General features: G+C 37.7%; 2 protein-coding genes across 2 annotated transcripts; one reads left to right on the forward strand and one right to left on the reverse strand.

Annotated features, from left to right (window-relative positions):
- Positions 1–1,926: 1,926 nt before the first annotated feature.
- On the reverse strand, positions 1,927–16,857 carry LOC135469624 (intraflagellar transport protein 56-like). The gene is given in 18 exon segments (XM_064748144.1): positions 1,927–2,944; positions 4,242–4,375; positions 6,735–6,840; positions 7,021–7,094; positions 7,476–7,526; positions 7,528–7,560; positions 8,312–8,400; positions 8,894–8,957; positions 9,577–9,686; positions 9,892–9,994; positions 10,607–10,681; positions 10,987–11,088; positions 12,185–12,254; positions 12,908–13,103; positions 13,584–13,698; positions 13,862–13,954; positions 14,861–14,998; positions 16,785–16,857. Coding segments are annotated over 18 exon segments (1,668 nt in total). The 5' UTR covers positions 16,788–16,857; the 3' UTR covers positions 1,927–2,832.
- A 2,681-nt stretch (positions 16,858–19,538) lies between these two features.
- On the forward strand, positions 19,539–21,625 carry LOC135461797 (death domain-containing protein CRADD-like). The gene is made up of 3 exons (XM_064739037.1): positions 19,539–19,931; positions 20,084–20,326; positions 21,150–21,625. Exons 1-3 carry the CDS (start codon positions 19,553–19,555, stop codon positions 21,173–21,175), a joined length of 648 nt encoding a protein of 215 aa, XP_064595107.1. The 5' UTR covers positions 19,539–19,552; the 3' UTR covers positions 21,176–21,625.
- Positions 21,626–22,075: the final 450 nt, after the last annotated feature.

The raw sequence follows: 22,075 nt of genomic DNA on the forward strand, positions 1-22,075 counted from the left end.
GAACATCTGAGTGACTGCTCAAGCTGCATATTTCTACATCTGTAATCACTAATGGCATTAATACACCTGACAATTACATCGGTAACAGGAATATTAAGCAATGAAATAAATAAAAATTTTTGATCTTAAATTTTTACAAATATATTTTTCACATATATGCGCACAATACAAATCTTTAAAAAAAAAAAAGAGAATTTATGTAACAAGTTTGTTCTTGTTTGGACGGATTGTACCAAAATGAGAAACAAAGATTTTCCATGTATTTACAGAAACGCCTTTTTCATATATGAACGGATATCATCTACTATGTACAAACTTTGTTACAAACATGAATATGTATGATCTACATATGTACATTTCACAGGGAGACAAATGGCACATAGTCACACACTAAAGAAACCGTGTCAGATATATGCAATTCATCCTTGTATTCTGGTCAAAGCCGTGGTGCTTTTGAAAACCTTGTCAGATCAATACTCCAGATTTACAGTTACAGCTGTCATATAGCTTATATCATTGTTGCTCCTTAGTCAGCACTACAGCTATTTCTGTGTTCTCAGATGACTGGAACTAAATATTCAATACACAAATATCTAAATCAGCCCTGTCCTTCTCTTGCTGTTTTTTTCTCTCCAGCAAATAAAGGTACAACTGTTTTTGTATAGCTGTGAAAAAATGTCTCTGAACATGCAGTCACTGACTTTCACTAGTAGTCAAAAACATCAATTCAGTTACAAGTACATTTGCATAATGCATATACTTAAATCAAGCAATCTTTAGCAGCTTTCTTTATATAATGATAGTAAAGTTATCAAGCACCAAGTTAGAAATGACCTTCGTACAGTTTTAAATTACAGCTTTAAATACATGAAGAAAATGTATAAAGCGGGGAGTGTTTAAATAAGATTTTTTACATAATTTGGATAAGCTCTTATTAGAGCCCTTTATAACTACTAATGATGATGTTATCAAACACACAAAACAGGACGGGTAACAGGTTGGGGTGACTGAGTGTTTTAGTGCTGATATACAGAATAAGAAGCAGCTCACATGGGGAAGAGAGCAAAGAAACAGTGATAGGGAAGACAGGGCTAGGTAAATATGACACATGTTAGAAATAATAAATCTGGGATGGAATATGTAAATCATTAGTACTATACACTCTCACTGAAGTGGTGTGCATCTGATACAGTAACATTTGGTGCAGGTCTCTCCCACAGAGCTTACATCTCGACTCTGGGTGATGTAGATTTCACTGTACATAATACTCATGATAGCCTGGTTTCCTTTCTATTATAAACACAAATACTGTATTACATTATTACATAGTGAAGTTTGATCATTATTCAATTCAATTCATAAATAGTCAGAATCAATTAAAGAAACATTCAGAAAAGAGCCTGAGATTGACACTCCTCACTGATCAAAGCAATATGATAATGTTGGCCTTCCATATATGCAGGGGTATATTTCGTGGGATGAAGTGTTAACACAAGCATAAAATGTGCACACACAATGAACTGACACTATATTTAGCAACACTGGTGCATTTGAAGCAAGAGGGGAGGAAGTGATATTGGTCCTTTCACAAAAACCTGGATCAAGTTTGTTAAGTTTCTGTTTGGAGAAGGAAAGTTAAAACTTTTAACCATGGGGCAATACACTTAACTGGGTATTACTGTTAGACAGGGTTGGGTTAACTTATGGGGGGCGTACAAGTTTGTGGAGTTGGTATATTAAGGCAATGGAACAAGGTTGTCTTTGGCCCATTTCTTCATAGTTCTCACAATGTATTCTACCTGAGGGTTACTGGTATTTTCTCAGCATTCCCACAACATCTCGTAAAGTCTACCCTACAATGGTAAGAAACAGGTACAAGTCGAGCTGATCAGATGGCTGGAGCCTTGGATGGATGGATGGATGGATGGATGGATGGATGGACGGACAGAAAGACAAGACAAACAGAATCATGACAAGGTGAAAGCAGTGAAACAAACTCACACTGACTTTCAAAATGAAGTTATCAAGCTCTTAAGGCCAAAGAGGCAGCTCTTAAAAGCACAGTGTCATCTCAAACTCTGACGTCTGGTAATGTGTGTATTAAGTGTGTGTTAGAAGTCTACCTGAAAAAACAGAATTGGAAGCAAATGACGTGCAAAAGAGAGGCAAAGAGAGAAGAAAATACTGGATAAATCAGATAAAATGGTTCAAATAAATTAAACGCTGAGGTCATTTTCAACAATTTCTGATATTTACCTGCTGAGGCAGACAGAAGGACAAGACAAACCTGCTAAGGCAGGTAAATATCAGAAAATGCTGAAAATAGACCTCAATGTTTAATTTAATTGAACTAAGAATTGAACAGTCAGACAAAGCATCTGACTTATAAGGCTGAATTGGTGTACATTAATGAAACTTAACCTTTGCTGAATCAGACGGTGTACCCGGCCTCATCAACGATGTTCCCAGTAATAAGGGGTCATGGGATCATACTGCATACATGTACATGTAACATACACCTGTTCCAAGGTACATTGATGGTTAACAGTGTGACAGAATATCAGATAGTTTTAATACGCACTAGCATGTTTTGTTGTTGTAAAGCTAAATGAAGAAATGTACATGTAATATACACACAATACATGTGCTTTTGTTCAATATGCACAAGACAAGTATTATTTTGTCTGTAAAAAAATTTAAATGTATATGTACATGACCATCAACTAAATGCAAAGATCATATATGATGTCTATACAGAGAGAGAATGACTTCTAAATTTGCGAATAGTTGGACAGAAAGTGGTAACACAGTAATAAGACAGCATGAGCAAATCTAAACTGGGACTTTGTTTTCCCGGGCCCATTTTTTCATCGTGCGGGTGATGTATTCCACCTGAGGGTTGGTGGTATTACGCAGAATCTGGAGGATCTCATGAAGCTTGTCCCTGTTAACAAAAGTACAGTTAATGGTTGTACAATAACAAACAACCATAAATATACACATGGTACCATACTCAAACATATGTACACATGTTCACAGCATAATCAAATTCTGTATGTCACCTCAGCTTGCCATTTTCCAAGTGACAAATCTTGCTTAATTCTGACTGATTCATCTATGTTATAGGGTCACTTAAGAATTTTTTTGTTAAGTTTGATTATTTTCTTATATAAACAAAATTACCAGTAAGTCTTAGCATCAAAAGTGCAATCTGAACTTTAGGTGAAATACAGCAATGTACACCTTCCTTGAGCAGTTTCTTCATGACTTCAAGATAATGTCTTTACGCTTCTCAGACCTATTTCATGTATACTGTATTATGGGTGGAGACTGACGGAAACTGGATAAACCTTGCTAAGTACTGAACTAAGTCAAAACAGGTATACAGCAATTCACACTACCTATATTACATGTCCATTGTTCAAACGTGACACTGTATGAATACATAGTATCATTTTTATTTATATCGTTGTCATAATACAGTGCGGTAATTTTAACAAGGTTGTTTGGCAGCTTTGTTGGTTTTTTTGGTTCAATAGACCATGAATGATAATGTAAAATGTTTGATTCAGCACAGCTGTAGGTCTGAGTCAAGCAGTCAACAATGGATTTGTTAATCTTCCCCATTTAACCTGACAGCTCTGGCTTCTGCTGGACTACATGCATGACAGTGAATAGGGTCTTTCCAAATAACACCCATTTTTATAAGTGTTAAGACAGCCACACAGACTCCTTAACTACATGTACCCTTTATGATAATCAAAAATGTACACACCTCCTGGTCACAAGTCTCCCACTGTGACAACCTGTAAACACTATTACCATTATAAGGTATCAAAAATCACCTTTGGGCTATTTGCCAGCTATGCCATTGTTGAGCATGACATGACAAACACACCCACTTTTCTTTTCTTATTCTATCAGAACTTAAAGTTTTAAATTGGCTTACAGCCTACAATTAATATGCAACAACACAAAGACCCAGAGGAACTCATTCCAGCACTCACAACTTCTCATGGCCTGTACTGGAACAGGCTAAACAAAACACTTACCATTCCAACACTCAAGAGTATTAAAACATAACTTAGCTTATACTGTAAGCTGGAACACTAGCATCCTCAGATTTTTCTGTTGCTCAACCAGCAGATGTGACCCAGATGACATACATGTACGTACCTCAGAATCCTTGACTGAGTATGTAAGTATGTAAATCAATGAGTATGTAAGTAAACAGAACATACCTTGGCTCATGGCCTGCTATGATAAGCTGGAACACACCCACACAGGCTCCTCTCTTACCCTCCCAGTACTCAGGGTTAGGGTCAAGTCTCTCCAGGACATCAAAAGCTTTGGCTGCATAATAGAACTGGCCCATCTATGATAACACAGAAATGATTACAGCATGGTTCAAGTTCTGTACACCTGGTTTATGTCGCATAACACAAAATGTGCTGTGAGAGAATCATGAAGAACAGGGGCCACACTCACAAAAGTCCATAAATCAATGTTCTGTGCCTTTTTTCACATATGCTGCTATAACCCAGATGTCATAGCAAAAGTAATGACGAAAGAAATGCTCTTTTGTGAAAGAAGCCCATGTGTCCTAAGAGTCTACAATGCAAACAAATATTAAATCACAGGTATGTATATCAAACAATTTCAGTTTTGAACATGTATGCACACCAATACAGTACAATGCCCGAAATGTACAACATATTACTGTGACAAGTACCATAATTCGTTAAACTTTTGAACAGCAGGCGTGAAGTCACAACACTGTGCCAGTATGTGTAATTTGCCGCTTATACTTCAAATGATCGAAATATAAAACGGTGCCTGCAATGGTGGGGTGGGTGATTGTTTTCTCGCCTTGACCGATGGCTAGACAAACATCGCCAGAAGCGTGCGATGCACATGCTTGACAAGATGATTGTAACTGTAGTCCAGAGGATACAGGCTTGAAGAATTCCAGACAACACGTTTATTTTATCCATGACTTAAAATGAAGAAAGTATCAATCCACAGTTGTTTACAAATCTGTAAATTCCAAAATTGTCTGAAAGCATGTTTTTATCAAACTGGCAAGCTAACGACTGCAGATCCAGCTGGTCAGCTACACTGCATTGGTGAGTACATTATACAAGGAAACAGCATTGTCTGTTCAGTCTCAAAAATAAATGTAACAAATCAGCATGCAAATGTATTTCAGCAATAAATACCGAACTGACAAGTATCTGTCCCGTTGAGCTCTCATAAAATGTCGAGCTCTCCAAAATACAGGGGGTAGTTTTCCAAGCTTCACACAATGTGGTGTTTTGTCATCCCATTATAGAAGTGTTCTATATTCGTGCTATGTGATTTCGGGAAAACAACAGTTATACACGTCAACATACTCAAGGTTTCCAAACTAACACATGTTCAAACTAACACATGTTCAAATTAACACATGTTCAAACTAACACATGTTCAAACCTTGTTTCTCATATTATTGTGACAGCTGATTGCCATGCCTGTATATCAGCAAATTTGCATGAGAGCAATGTCCAGACATTCCTGAGTTCGTAAAATGGCAATCGTAAACTCACATGGATGGATTCAACACTGTCTTCTCATGTGTGGAAATGGAAGCTTATTACCAGCTTCATATTTGCAACAATTGTAAACATTATGTTAATGCATGCCAAATTTATTCCTACTCATAGTTTTTGGGAACTCAATCACTGTGTAAATCTTACAGATAACTGACAGCTTACTGAATTCAACATTGACCAATAAGATGAACTTATTTTCAATGATCTGCCCCTTGAAAAAACAGAAGTCAACACGATTGTGAAATCTCCAAGAATGACAATTGTTAGATCATGAAAGTCTCCATTGATAAGGTGTGAAGAGGTATGTACGTTTAGATGCAAACAAAGTGAGTGAGAATAGATTTTTTTTACGAAAATGAGTCTATGTAATGAGTCTAATTTCTGTATTTAAAGGCGAAGCAGCACAGTGGGTCATTTTCAACAATGTTGTGTTTCAATCTACTAAAAAAAAGGAAAAAAAACCCTTGAGTTGAACCGATGATGGCGGGTCGATCAGATTACACGCAACTGACAACTAATTTTACCTCAGGTTGCATTGGTTCACATGTTATTGAGAACGATCAAGGTCTGACTAGACATTTAGTGTCTCACTAATATGTTTGTTGTACCTGGACGTGTGTTGTCGGGTTTGCTGCACAAACTCTTACAGATGAGCTTATATAATAAATTGTGAAATAGGCTCTTAAACAGTTTGGTGTCCATCATTGCCCGTAGTGAAAAGACAATGTGGCTCGGGAAAATCACCTGAGAGAAGGGCCTACACTTTTGCCTTATGTGTTGACAGACTGACCAGTCAAAGCCTATGCCGCCCCTTCACTGTCAAGAGTGTATCCATGCACATTCCTGTTGACACGTGCAGACCTTTCTATACCGTCTATAGTCACATAAGTGAGAACCATCAACCAGATTCAGATTCCCCTACAGCCCCTGACCCTGTTTTGTTAACTTTCTCTAGAGAATTGCGACCATGAGTGCTGCTTATCTGGTTGAAAAGGTCAACGAATTTCTGTACATCAGGACTAACATTTTGCTCAGCTTTGATGTGGATTTTCTTGATATCTCTTAGAGTTTCTAAGAGAGTAAATAAATACCTTCTATCACTACTGTTTGAGCTAGTCAGCAAATCATTTAGTGACTAATCACCTTGTAGCAGTCATTGGCGACCAGCTGTAGCAGACTGAAGGACTCTGCTGACGTCTCCATTTTAAGATAGAGCTCCCAGGCCAGCCGTGCTTTTCTGTCATTATGTCTGAAAGGCAAAGTCACCATATCAGTTAGGTTACTAAGTCTCTCTCTTTCTTAAATTCCTTCATACTTATTTAATTAATTTGAATTCACACTATATTCAATTATATTTCATTTTTCCAGTTACCAGGATCTGAAGCAAGGATGTAATTTAAGATTTTGATCTTTTTTTTCTTCCATGTACTTACAACATCTTGCCAACCAACTGAGGTAGGTGTAGTCCTGCTTGATCTTATCACTCTGGATCAACATGAACACCTGAAAACAACAGGTGGGGTTATTTCATAGACAGTACATGCATGTGCATTATAAAGTACTTTACGGCAAGATGTACACGTATGTCACTCTCCACTGACATGCCACCAAAACACATGTATGAAATGGACTGCTAATTCAGTTATCTAGCTAAACATCCAAACATGTATGCCATATTAAGACAAGAAGCAAAACCAAACTTTGCATGTATTCCACCTACATTTATACTCTGAGAGGATGGTGCAAAGATTCAAATCAGACCACTCCTCTCCTGGATGTTTAATATTGTTGAATGAATTGTTGAATGAATTGAACATCTTACATTTTTTTACTATACGTCTTTATTCAGAAAAGACGTCTGTACCCATTTACTACAGTTATTACCTCTTCAGCCTCTTTGAAATTCCCAACAGCTGCTTTGGCTTGAGCATAGTTTGAAGTTGAAACTGTCGTCATTGTAGAAGTAACTCTGGAAATCAGAATGGTGAATTTATATACAAAATGTAGATGAACTTGTTTTGGATCCAGTTTTAACAATAAAGGCGAAACCAGTTTTACTTTGTGCTTTATGGGTGAGTCGACATTAAAAACTCCAGAAATTGTACAATAAAAGTTAAATTAAACTGAAATTCTGCCTTTTGATTTTGTTAGATCTTGATAATTTTATTATTTTCTTGCTTATAAAAGCTTAGTGATCATATAAATGTGTTAACAGAAAAAATTGCTGAAACTGCCCATATTTCCCACAAAATTAATTACATGATCTATCAATTGTATTTTTATACCCCTACTCTTTCTTGAGTATGGCATCTAACACCAATCAAAGAGATAAAATAAATAACCTCCACTGACATTGGACAAAGACTTGTTCTGATTGTAAAACCAGTTTAAATCCGTGTGGTCTCAAGTAAATAACTGTTACACTGTCTATGGATTGGTTTGTTTCTTCGATTGCAAATGCGTCCATGAAAAGCAGCTGGAAAGTTTGCGTGTGGCATGGGTGGGAGATGGGGGAAGGGGAGGAAGCAATATCCTCCAGATCATTGATCATGCCCTCAAAACATGACTCTCAGGAATTTGTGCTTCTACTATATCAAAGAGGAGTTATTCAAAAGTAACTCATCAAACTCATCAAAGAGGAGTTATTCAAAAGTTAAAATCAACATGATTGGTTAGAAATAAAACATAGTGGATCATCAGTAGTCACATATGGCTTATACCTTGACAGAGTTGAGATAGATAAGGACATCTTCAAACTGTTTGAGCAAGAAAAAACATGAGGCCATGCACTGTCTGCCAGGAATTGTGTCTGGAAACAGAATAAAACTCTCTTGAAGGAATTAGCATTAACATATAGATATATACATGTAACTGTACAAATAAACAATGTATCATGAATTATGTGTTAAAATCCCAATTTTGCATGATTCTGATAGATCTAATGATCTTAGAAAGATGCCTTGATATACATATCAAATACTTGTCATGTCAGTCATTAATTTCTGAACAAATGTTGGCTATTATATAACTGTTCAGGATAAATACTCTCTGATTGATTTTTTCACTGATCAACATACCAATGTACCATGCCCACCACACGTATTCCAATTCAACCTTGTTTGCTTACCAGGCTAACTTGGCAGCAACAAATAGCAAATTTTGCATTTGAATGATGGAGTATTTTTGCTGAATAGTGTTGTTCGGTGAGATTATTTTGATTAACAGCCACGATCAATCACTTAGTTGCCTGCACTCAAATACTTTACATATTACACCCCTGCCTCAGTTTCACTGTCACATACCACATTCACTGGCTGATCCTCCTACCAACTGGAAATACTGCTGGGCAATCTTCAGGTGTTCTCTCTACAGAAGACAACACTTAGTTAAGAAGCATGTACATGTATCATCTGTTAAACAGCCCTCTAAATCTATCAAAAGCAAAGAAGCCAGAGGTAATAAACACAAATCAGAATGATACAATTCTGAATGATGTTTATACAACTTATGCTAAAATACAGACAACAAAAGATGATCACCATGACTATGGTAACACATTATTGTGTTTTCGGCATGGCTGACTTACAGTTGATATAATTTCCCTGGTTTAACTTTATCACTATGTTCACACAAGTATATTTTACTAAGGAGGCGAATTAATTATCACAACTGACACAAACTTGTATATTTTCACCCTTTAACTACATGTACGAGCTATTAATTCTGAACTGTCTCAGGCTGAGCGGCAAATGCTGCAAATACTTAGCCAAAGAAAGCCTTGAATGAAGGTCAATTACATTTTGGAAACATATTCAGAAACTAATTTAATTTCAATGCTCTCAAAATAAATCAGAGGATCAAATGACCACCAAACAAACCACAAGTCATGCAGCATTATTCATGCAAGAAGTCACTCAGTCTTTCATACAGCAATATCAGTGTTCGGATCGTATAAATCTGCAGATGAATAGAAAGTGTGTCTTACAGAGCCCTGTTCCTGTCCCAGTGAAGCATTAACAACACCCTTCAGAATGTACTCCTGTGGTGTGGTTGGTTCAAGGTCCTTGATGAGGTTGTATGCCTCAATCACATCATCTACCACAAAACACAAAGGAACACGAAATACATACAAATTTCCACCACCTGAATTATTAAGATTTTATTTTTACATTTTGTACTTTTTCATATTAGATGAAGTAGTTCACCATCCAGAAAAACACAGTCTGCTCTTTCTTTCATTCTTTTTAATATTAGCGATATTATAAGAGAGAGGTATATATGAATAAATCCCGACACTTACCTTGTTTAAGATAATATATCACAAGGTTAAGTCGAGCTTCTGGAATAACATCAATCAAGGGAGGTAACACTTGCAGTGCTCCTTCACCGCTTCGAAACACAACCTGAAAGTCACAGAAAGGACTGGTCATTTTCTCAACACTGTTATGACACAATATTACTCAAAAAAAGCTTAAACATGTTATTTTCTTCCCACACAATGCTTGAAGCAAATTCGGCATATGACTCCACCTGGTATGAATTTAATATCCATGAACTGATAGTAAAATTTATTTATTGGATTGTTGTTTAATGCCAGGAATTGTTCACATGTATGATGGTAGTCAGGTTTATGAGGGGAGGAAAACAAAGTGCCAATTTTGCACATGTCACAGGCAAACACAAGCTCAACATTGGTGGGAGACAAGTGGTCTTAAACAAACATTGCATAAACAATGACAAAAGCTTTGTCTACCATTTGCAGTCACCACCTCACAAACAGCGAGAACAGTAGAAACCAGAGATTCCCCAGTCAAGACTGGAATTGAGCCCGTACCTCCTATGTCCTAGTGATGAGGTTGAAAGACACGCATTTTAACCACTTGGCCACGACTTACTCCAAAATGTAATTTGAGACATTTCCAAAATAGCATTTAATTCAATACTTTGACCATACACATGCCATAAATCTTGTTCATTTACTTCATCTTTAGGATGTTAAGTGCGATAAATCTTACCAAATTATGTTTGATGAGATCTCTCGCAAACAAGAATGAGGGAGAGGCCATGTCTTGAAGGCTCTTCAGTTCTGCCTATAAAGATACCGAAAAATCAAACACCCAATACTCTTACATCTCATAAGACAACAAAGACTACTAGATGTTATTAGATTACAACATTACAGCTTCTATACAAAACTCAACTCTGATTTGTATGTTTATTATTACTTATGGTAAACAATGTCATGGTAATACTATGAAGTCTAGCATGTACATTTACTGCAGTACAAATAAAAAAGACATCATATACATGTAGAAAAAGTGATGTCTAGGACACATAATCAAGAAGGAAGTCCTGTCACTAAGTACACCCCTATAAATACCAGAACTGTTCTCACCTCTGCAGCTTTACCATTGTATAACCTAAAGTGGTTACAGGCCTTTAGGTTGAGGGCAATGGCACTGTCAGGTTGCTGCTGGAGATAGACTGCAAGTACCTCCTGAAATGACAGAGTTGATAGATTCCCATTTAATAGTCATCATACATGTATACTTATTTGATTGGTGTACTTTAGAATATTTCACTTCTACGACGACGACCAGCATTATGGTGGGAGGAAACCCTGCATAGCCCGGGGGAAACCCACAACCATCCAAAGGTTCCTGTCAGACCTACCCATTTACAGCTGGAGAGGAAGTCAGCATGAGCTGGACTAGAACTCTCAGCGGCAGTATTGCCGAGAGGTTCCTGGGTCATTGTGCCGCGCAGGCACAATAACCACCTCGGCCAAGAAGGTCCCTCTATACATCTGTATTCATATATTTAAAGGAGAAGAAAACTTAAATATCAAACAAATACCATTTAAAAGAGTATGCATTTCCTTGCAGGTGCATGCCATAAAAAATTTCTAATATGTACCTCAAGTTGATAAATTATAAATAAAGTCAGCAAAAAAATCTGCTGTGGGTGACTCCATTTTGCCTAAGAACTAGTCCTGAAGTCTTCTATGTTAGGAAGAGAATTGCAGTCGAAAAGCGCCAAAGTGCAGTTTGTGCACTTATAAATTACAGGGTGTTAAAGATGGAGGACGCAACAAACTTTACGGGTAGGGCAAGGAAAAATCGGAATATTATGCAGCTGGCACCACCATAGAGAAAAAATGTGCTCCTTTCAGCCTATAGTCACATTGTTTTAAGTTTTCTTCTCCTTTAAAGAAGTGATTGAAACGTCATCCATTACCTTTCTCTGGGGTTGTCACTGCTTTAGTTTTATCACATTAGTGACAGTTGTAATAATGTGCACATAAAATGCATGAATTTTAATCCAGCAAAAAAGTACATGTACATGTATGTTACCATTGTAATGCACCAATGTAATGAAGCACTAATAGATTTTGAAGAAAAAAGGTTAATTTTATTCTTTTCATTCCCCATATTACAAAGTAATGAGTAAACAGATAAAAATCATAATAAATACAAACCACTAGAGCAGTGTGCCACATAAATGGACAAGATACAGGTGTTTCAGTGTATCATTATTATTCATTATTAATTTGATAGAAACATGGAAACAATTTTTACTTCTCATTATCTTACCTGAGACACATCATAGTAATCTAACTTGTAGTAACAGAGAGCCACATAAACATTCAATGCAAGGTAATCTCTGCAAAGAAAAAATATACAGGTATTGAAGAACAAATAAAAAGTAATACATGCATAACACAGAGTGACACATGAAAATTGTATGATGTGTAGGATATACAAGTATGTACCCCATATGTACCACAAATACTACTGCTCTATCTTGTCCTGCTTGCCAGCCAGAGTGACAGTCTGCATACATGTGCCTATTGGCTTGGCTCTCAGTACTTGTAAGTTTAGGATACATGAACATCAAACAACTGAATCGCTCATCAAATTCAGTTATCCTTGCATTTCTCTCAAGTGCAAAAGTCACCAAAGAAGAAGATATATGTAAATGTCCTAAGAGTTGTCCTATCACTGTTTGCCTAAAAAAAAAATAATATTGTCAGCATGCATGATCCCTGTTGATCAATAATGCCTGACCTAACACTCAAACATTATTCAGCTAAGCCTACCATGTTCTTAATAACAAAGTCAGCCCTTCAGTCCAGTTCTAGTAATGACATGATCCATATAATGGTGAAAGGGACGCTACAACCTTACCAGACAAGCAAGTATTACTACAATTAAACATGTGCTACAAACAGAAGGGTCACATGTACTATTACAACCCACTTCTAAATTATCACAAGCTCATAAAAATCATATAGAAATGAAGTGACACTGACACACCTGTTGTCTAGAAGTATCCTCTTGTATATATCTATGGACTCCTGGTAATGACTCCTCAGGTAGTGAATTGAGGCTAAAGACAGTTGATCCTCAATAATGTCCTGGAGGTTCTGGTGATAACCCATCAGGCGTTTCTCATCATTAAACTTATGAGAGAGATGAAACAGGAGGCGGTTCTGTAAGCGGCTCTTTGGTCCTGAATAAAACACCAGGCACTGGGTATTATTTGTTGTACTAAAAACTAAACCAATTTTAGGTAGCTATTACAAGAAATTTACATTACACTTTAAATAACTGAGCATATCCTCTACCTGTATTTGAATGTACATGTACCTCTTTGGGATTAACACTGTTCCAATGCATGCTTTCATGTACAAATGCTGTTGCGTACAGCAAAAATCAAATAAATAAATATGTCGCTTGCAGGCTGAATTTAGGAAATTCCATATTTCACGTTTGTAGAACGTCATTCATTGTTGTCTAACTATGCTCTAATAATAAGAGTGTTACACAAGATCCATATCACATAAGGTAGTATCAAGGCCATTCTAATTTCTTCCCTAAGCCTAATTCTAGCTATGACAAAGACTTTTTGTCGATCTACCTTTCTGACTCAAATTTCTTCCCTAAGCCCAACTCTAGCAATCACACAGTATAAAGATTTTTGTCGGCCTACCTCTCTGAGCAGCCCTGTCGGCCTCTGGGTACATGCCCAGGAAGAAGTAACAGCAGCCCAAGTTGGTCCACACATCTGGATGACAGCCATCGCGATGTGTCATCCTCTCATATTCCTGATAAACACACAACATCAACAAATTACATGTAAAAGGTTAAATAAGATGTGTAAAACTGCCTTTGAACTGTTTTATTTCAATTCAGTCTATGATTTATTTATTGGTGTTTTAAAGTTTATGTAAATGTATACATATATGTGATTCTCCATATAATACTCACTTCCATTGCTCTCTTGTAATCACCCAAATGAAAAGCACAGAAGGCAATCCAGAAATCTGTTTCTTCGTTACCTTTTCCTGTATTGCGGTTAAACTAAAACAAAATTTTTTAGGTAAAAGTCAGTACATGTTCATCAATATGTACATGAACAAAAAACAACATGTTTAATCACAACTGAGAGAGTTTATACATACTTGTATTCATTGCAAAAATATCATAACTGTGTCTTTCCCAATGCAGATATAACTAACATCTAAAGTTAGAATCTGATAGGTTGGCCTTTTTGTACATTCTACCTAACAATTGGTTCAATTTAGCTGTGTAATTAGTCTAGAGACAATGACAGTCACCTTCAGGTCTAAGAAAACATGATAGCATTCTCTGTTGGAAATTCAGTCAAAAAATGGCAACATCATAAGTGTTGCCTGGAAAAAATATCCATAATTATTCGGAGAGCTAAACTTGGCCATTTTAAACTTATTTTATCACATCATAAAAATGTTATAGATGTGTGTACATAATCCCTTTAACGCTGACAATACACTCTCTGAGAACATAAATAATACTAAATCAAAAGGCCATAACTGTGTATTACCTTATTTATTTATTTGATTCATTTGTTTGATTGGTGTTTCATGCCGTACTCAAGAATATTTCACTTATACGACGGTGGCCAGCATTACGGAGGGAGGAAACCAGGCATAGCCCGGGAGAAACCCACAAACATCCGCAGGTTGCTGGCAAACTTTCCAATCTACGGCCGGAGAGGAAGCCAGCATGAGCTGGACTTGAACTCACAGCAAATGTGCACTAACCAACTGAGCCACAGAATATATTACCCTATACAAATGGTATTATTTACATTATAATGTAGATGTATTATTCAAAATTTCCAACAACATTATGAATGTTTCCAAATTAGTCACAAAACAACACGTTCTGATCATTGCGTCATTTCGAGCAGTGCGTTACATGATTATGGACACATGTATGTTTCACCTCAAGCAGAGTGATGGCTCCTGTATAGTCTCTACCCTGAAGAAAGTCTTCTAGTTTTGGAAGCTTCTTTTTCTTCTTCTGGTCCTTGGCAGGTGTGCTTGAGCCAGGCCCAGTGGCCGGCTTGGTCCTTGAGAGCATCTACACAACAACACAACTGGACATGTAATTGGCTTCAACCCACTCCTCATTTGTGAAAATGATTGAAAGTCAAGCATCTCAACCATTCTCCAAGATAAGTCAAGTTTCAAATGCATCTGTAACAAGTACTGCATGTAGTATATGGCATTAAGTCAGAACTCGTTGGGTGCATTGTGTACTTTATTTGAATTTCTACACACTGGTCCTCTGTATTTAACCTGGGGGAGCACAGGCGACTACAGACTCTGACCAGACTAACACCTGAATAATTATATGCTGTCATGTTCTACTACACATACAGATATGATGACAATATTCTGCAAGACAGCACACACTCTGCTTGGCGATCATGTGATCGCCCTAGACTGGTGAAAACGAAATGGCCACTTCATGTTGAAGCATAGGAAAAACACCCATGTTTGCCACTCCGTCAGCATGGTTAGATGTCACTGACCAGTAAGCCCTGTGTGTGCAAGAAAACATCCAGCAAACTCTACAGAAATACTCAGACTACCTAGAAAATTTTTTCATCCATGCTGCATGTTACTAAAGAGATCACCTGATCTTATACTATAGAACAGGTGAATATGTACAATTCTCGCAGTTTTACTGATGCCTGTTCAAGAGAGCTAAATCTGATTATATTCAAAAATGGTAGGCTAGCTGTAGCACCCTAAATCTGAAAATATATAATCCCTGATTAAACAAGAGACTTCTCTAGTAGAAGGTGTTAAACTTATACCATGTTACACATGATCAAGCTATGCTATGAATGTTTAGAACACATATCATCCTCGCTTCCACTTCGGTTGCATGGTTCTTCCCATGATGGGCAGCAATGAGCAACAGTGATTTCTCGACAGTGATCACACTGCTGAAAGTCAATGTAATTTTCGTAAACATTGCCAAAAAGTGGCTTGTGCAGACGTCCTTGACTCTGCCTTTGTCACATTTCTTAGTCTGGCTGGTTCCCTCCCCCTGATGTCATATGGCACTAATTGTTTCAGATTTAAGGTGCGCAGAATACGCCAGGGAATAAGACTAATTTCTTGGTACCGGTAAGTGAGGATCCCGAGAAGTTGTGACTCAGTAGGGAATGACCGAAGACAGCCAAAAAAATACACTGTCCAACCATATTTTTCCGAACTGAACGGTCGCTATGATGTCGTGCGTAACAAATCTCTGTTGACAACAGCAAAAGCAGACTTAAACAGTGAACTATGAAAAGAGTTCTTTTCCAGTAGCAAAGCAATAGAAACAAGTTCAGTTATTTCAGTTAAAAAACATAAAGCAGTTGCCAGGTATTGGTATCAAATGTTTTGCACACTCCAATGTAGGCAGTGTCAAAGTAAATTTACAGCTTCAAAAACAACTACAAAATCGAATATACACACGAGTCTGCACTGTACAGTAGGCCTATAAATACTTTACATCCTATCTCTGAGAGCACCATCAGATGAGCAATTTTGAAAAATGTCTTCTTCGCTCGCTCATTCCACAGTTCCACACTTGGTGCCAACTACTCAAAATTTCCTGGTCGGAAGCCTGGGTCGTATGTGGGAAGGTCTGACAGCAACCTGCGGATGGCCGTGGGTTTCTCCCTGGCCCTGACACCAATCACATAAGAAGTAAATAAAACACATATCATCTGCAACAACAACAACAGAAAATTTGCCGACAGTAGACTTCAATTTCCATTGCCCTTTTTTCATTGTCTGGTGTTACGTTCAAGTTAAACAAGATAAGTTCAAATGGCCACCTAAGAAAGCTAGGTCATTTTACAAACCATGGTTAACTATTTCTTTCTTCAGTGGTTAGTTGCAGCTTTGGAAATGTCTTGGAATGCGACTGCCTCGTTGTGAAGGAAGCTAGCGCCGGCGCAATGACATTGACGTCTGTCGGATCTTACCCCTGTGATTATACCCTGTTTTAAAAATTATTTTGTCTTTCTAAACAGTATACCAGACAAAAGAGGTGAAGCTTTAGACATTACAGACAAAGTATGCATTTTGCTTTTGCTTTTTATAAGCAAAATCTTACGTTCAGAACCAATATAATGGCGTAGCGCTTTTTAATCCTAGGGTAAATTACCATTAGTATTTCACGTCGACTTGGTTTCATTTTCTTTTCATCACTCTCGGAAGTGAGCTGGAGAAGGGATCATTTCTTTGAAAATTTTAATGGTGTGCAGAGGAGAGAGTAAGTGTTTTTCCTGTGTATAATTCTTCAGTATGTTAATAACAGATTTTGTCACTGCAGTTGTGGTTTCAAACAGATTCCCGATTTCTGTGTGTACAAAAGTTTTGTAAGAGCATGGAAGCATGGAGATAGAATATTCTACCTCTATGATACAAGAGACTCAATTCAATTAATTTAAACGTTGAGGTTTATTTTCAACAGTTTCAGATATTTATCTGTGGAGACAGGTAAATGTCAGAATTTTTTTTGATTTAATTGAAGTGGCAAGAAACTTTGTCTAAAGCAGGATCCAATCGAGCTAAATATATCCTCTAGGGCCTACGCCCATCTTGGCTCTATGCTTCACCCTTATCCTGACATGGTCGGGTTCTGTTCCATATGATTTTCAGTACATCATGGCCATAAATCCCGATCATGGTACAGTACAGTCGAATTTTATTCGAATATCCTGACTGCATATTCCACACATGATGGGCCGACTATGTGTGGTCAGATGGTGTTTGATTATCGTACACTATCCAGATTCAGTACATATACCATGGTACCATCATGGGTGTATGATCGCCCCTGTACTTTTACGACATTGAAGTACCTAGAACCAATACATACATAAATAAATGTGCCCTTTGCCACAACTGACCTTTCTGAGCTGTCAATCAAGAACACACAATTGGCCAGTCACGTTGCAAATAAGTCAACTGGATGTCTCACGGATTGGTTGCAAATGTTCATTATCTTGATGTCACAATTGCTTTCACCAGAAATGAAATGAAAGTAACATAGTCATGAGAAGGTGTGTTGGATGCAGCCATTACCTAGTCCTATATTGCTCAGATATTAGGGTTCCACTGCCCTCAATTTGCACGCGCTTATATTCCTTATCTTTTTATCTGTCGATTTATTGTACCGGTAAGCATATGGTAAGCTCTGTTATTTCCTAGGCTGCGTGGGTCCAAGATTTCTTGGTGATGCTCATATACATGTAGCATTGTTGTAGAGTTTTCACTCTGACTCACCCCAAGAACATGTACATGTAGCAGTTGTGTTGATGTTGTAAAATCATGTGCTGCGGAATGTGGGGAAATGATGTTCGGATCGTCCAGCCATGATGGTACCATGGTGGCGACATGATGGGCGAATCCTGATCGGATTGTACGCGCATGGTGAGCCCAAGGTACGCCGACCATGAAGCCATGATGGAGGTAGGATATTCGGCTGAAATGTGGCTGTACTGCATGTTGACTTTAAGGCAGTCTAATATAACATGATTCTGTTCTGCTAGTCTGTGAAGTCTAGCCCAGGATATAGGTATTTTCTTGTGGTGGATAGATGTAATGGTAACCCCCAATACCCAAAAATGTCATCTTAGCCACATGAGCTCTTGTCATACTCATACTTCAGTTTGGACACACTGTTATAAATCTGTAATGCTGAATGAGCTGAAGTCATACATGCAGTGAATCATACATTCAAATGGTTTTGCGATGTCCAGTCCCTTGGTTAGTTAATTGTGGTATATAGTTTCAAATCTGAGGTGTACATGTAATACACATCACATACCAGTGTTAGCTATATTGACTACATGTATAATCCTCATCTTGTGTTGTCTTGTTTACAAATACTTTTAATTGGCTTAATGATCTCGTTTCCAAACTGTAAGGTTGACATTTAATGTATTTGCACCTTAAGGGTAAGTGCAATTAGTTTGGTACGGCATGATGATAGAGGGCTAGGTGATGATATGTGGGGTAAATCAACACTCAAACATGGTGATATGGCTAAATTTTAACTGGTTGTCAACCTGAATTCCTCTTGTAAGCTGACCACTGTCAGGTAGGCAAAATTACTTTATTAAGGTGCACAATTGGCTTTTCTCGGCCAGACAGACCATTTGATTCGCAAATTCCCGTTTACAGCAACGCTCCACTATTACAAATCTCGCGTGATAATTCGTGAAAAGCAGATAGTGCACCTGGCTTAATTACTTTGCAGACTGTTTCTCAGATCCACTGTTATGTGCCTGTGAGATTGCGTAGTTGTCATGGCTGTTTATAAGCTGGTAAAGGAGGATGCCGAGACGTGTCTTAATCCTAGATGATAAAATCGACATATAATGTTTAAATGTATGTTTAAATTTAAGTTCATAAATAATACCACAGTTAAGCTCAGACTACGTCAAACTTAGTTGTAAGTCTGTATAAAGAGAGCTTTGAGATCCTGAGATGCCCGAGGCTTGAACATTGTGGGGGTCAGTCTTAGAGAAAACAGGCGTATCAATGTGCGGTATGTAATTAATGGTGTTACATATTAAAGCTGAATCATTGATGTCTTTCAGAGTGCTAGAACAGCGACATCATGAATGACATGGATAAAACTCGATTAAGGATCAACAGGAGTCTTATTTTACAAGAGGTTCGAATTGAACATGTACGGGATTTCCTGTACCAGGAGGGAATAATTAGTGAAGAGGATATGGACAGATGTGGGAATGTGACTAAAACACCCAGAGAGAGAATTGCTTGTTTACTGGACCTTTTACCGCGTCGAGGACCAGAGGCTTACAAGGCTTTTTGCTCTGGTTTACAGGAGACATACCCTTGGGTAGTCGAAAAACTGAATTCAACACCTATTCCAGAAACACAAACAAAGACGCTGAGCTCAACAGTTTTACCAAATAAGGAAATGAATACCGGTGAAACGTCTGAAAGGCAGAGGATACGAGAACCTTACACAGGTACTTGTCTTCAGTCTTCATTTTAAAATATGTGCACACTTTCTAATCCAATCTTTGTTTCTTCCTCTATGATAAATCTCTCTTAATGTTTGTAATATTTGAGAGCATATACTGTAGTATGGAATGTCTTCTTTTTTTGTGTCTTTTAACAGAGTTGAATCATACTGTCATTAAAATTGTAACCCGGAGCGAAGCCCTGAATAAGTATAAGGATGTTGTGAGAGCTTTAGGGGTACCTCAACCAGATATAGATCAGATCGAGTATGCAAACTTCAGAGATCTTCAAGAACAGTTTTACCAGTGCCTATTGAAGTGGCAAAGTAGAGAAGGAAGAAATGCTACAGTTGTTAGGTTAATAGAAGTTTTGAGGGAAGAAGATTATAACAGTGTTGCAGGTAAGTGTATTGAGTTACTTTTGCTGTTGAAACAATCATAGCAGATTCATAGTCAACAAACATATTCCTGTCCTTCATTTATTGTGATTGCTGAACTCTTATCATTGGCTTCTAGTAATTAAAGGATGAAGGATTTGCATTTGCCACATCATGTTTATTCTTGCCAGATTACATTTGTTAAAATTCCTGACAAACTAGTGAAAATTATTGGTAGGTCCATTAGGTGGAGTTATTTCCACATTTATTTAAGTGTGTGGTTTAAGTGGGGATTTGGGTGCATAGTTGCAGTATGCCAGCAGGTTGCAGTATGCCAGCAGGTTGCAGTATGCCAGCAGGTTGCACTGTACTTCATATTTTTGAAGCACTGACTGACCAGTCAATATGGAACCTATATAAAAACTGGAAAGTTCATGAAAATATTTGTCAAATGTTATCAGATTTCTAAAAATGATCTGAGTTTTTCAAATTAAATCTAGCAATTGCTGCCTTTTTACTTTTTCAATTTCCACTCTGGTTTTCTTTGTTCAATGCAGGGAAGTGACTGTTTTTAAGCCTCCTTTTTTTTTTTTTGTTTTGTTTTTCTTTCTTTCTTATTGTGTTGATTGTCTTCATTCTTCAGCTTATTTAACTGATAACATGCTTAGAATTTTTGATTGATTTTGTATTTAGTGTTAAAGATGGGCTCATGTAACACATAATGTTATAAGAGTATAACAAACATAGGTCGGAATTATTTTGAATCCAAACAGGGCGAGTGTTTCTCAGATATAAATGTGTTTTGTATTCCATATCAAAACTTGTATTTGTCTCTTTCTTTTTGCAGACAAACTTGATGGATACATAGACTGAGATGTTGGTCGGGACACAGTTACCTCTAATGTATTCAGTCTTCATTGATTGAATGTACAATGTATGATCGTCATGATGTCATTGCTTTTTATAGGTCATGCCTTTTACGAAATTTTGTATAAGTGAAAAAATCTTCAGTATTAAATAACAATGAAATAAGTGAATAAATTTTAAGGATATATGGTGTGTACATACATTTACGTAACCAAACATAAATTGAGGAATGTATATGTGGTAAGACACGATGGGCTACGTGTGAAACTCAGCTTCACAGGTTACATTATTCTATCTATTTAAACATGCATGTCTTGCAGAAGTAACTTTTACATGCAGACATAACATGTGTTGCTAACTGGCCATCGAAGCAACAGTGTCATAGTGACAGAGCATCTGTGTAGTAGAGTACAGATGGTCTCTGTCTGAAAGGCACAGTGTAGTGTTGTAGAGCATCAACCTTGTCAGTGGCAGACACAGTGGTGGCTGTGTTGTAGAGCATCCACCTTGTCAGTGGCAGACAGTGGTGGTTGTGTGGTACAGCATCCACCTTGTCTGTGGCAGACAGTGGTGGCTGTGTGGTACAGCATCCACCTTGTCAGTGGCAGACAGTGGTGGCTGTGTGGTACAGCATCCACCTTGTCAGTGGCAGACACAGTGGTGGCTGTGTGGTACAGCATTCGCCTTGTTAGCGGCAGACACAGTGGGGGCTGGGTTGTAGAGCATCCACCTTGTTAGTGGCAGACACAGTGGTGGCTGTGTGGTATGGCATCCACCTTGTCAGTGGCAGACAGTGGTGGCTGTGTGGTACAGCATCCACCTCGTCAGTGGCAGACACAGTGGTGGCTGTGTGGTACAGCATCCATCTTGTCAGTGGCAGACACAGTGGTGGCTGTGTGGTACAGC

Source organism: Liolophura sinensis, chromosome 1, assembly GCF_032854445.1.
Source record: "Liolophura sinensis isolate JHLJ2023 chromosome 1, CUHK_Ljap_v2, whole genome shotgun sequence".
In the NCBI taxonomy this organism is placed as follows: Eukaryota; Metazoa; Mollusca; class Polyplacophora; order Chitonida; family Chitonidae; genus Liolophura; species Liolophura sinensis.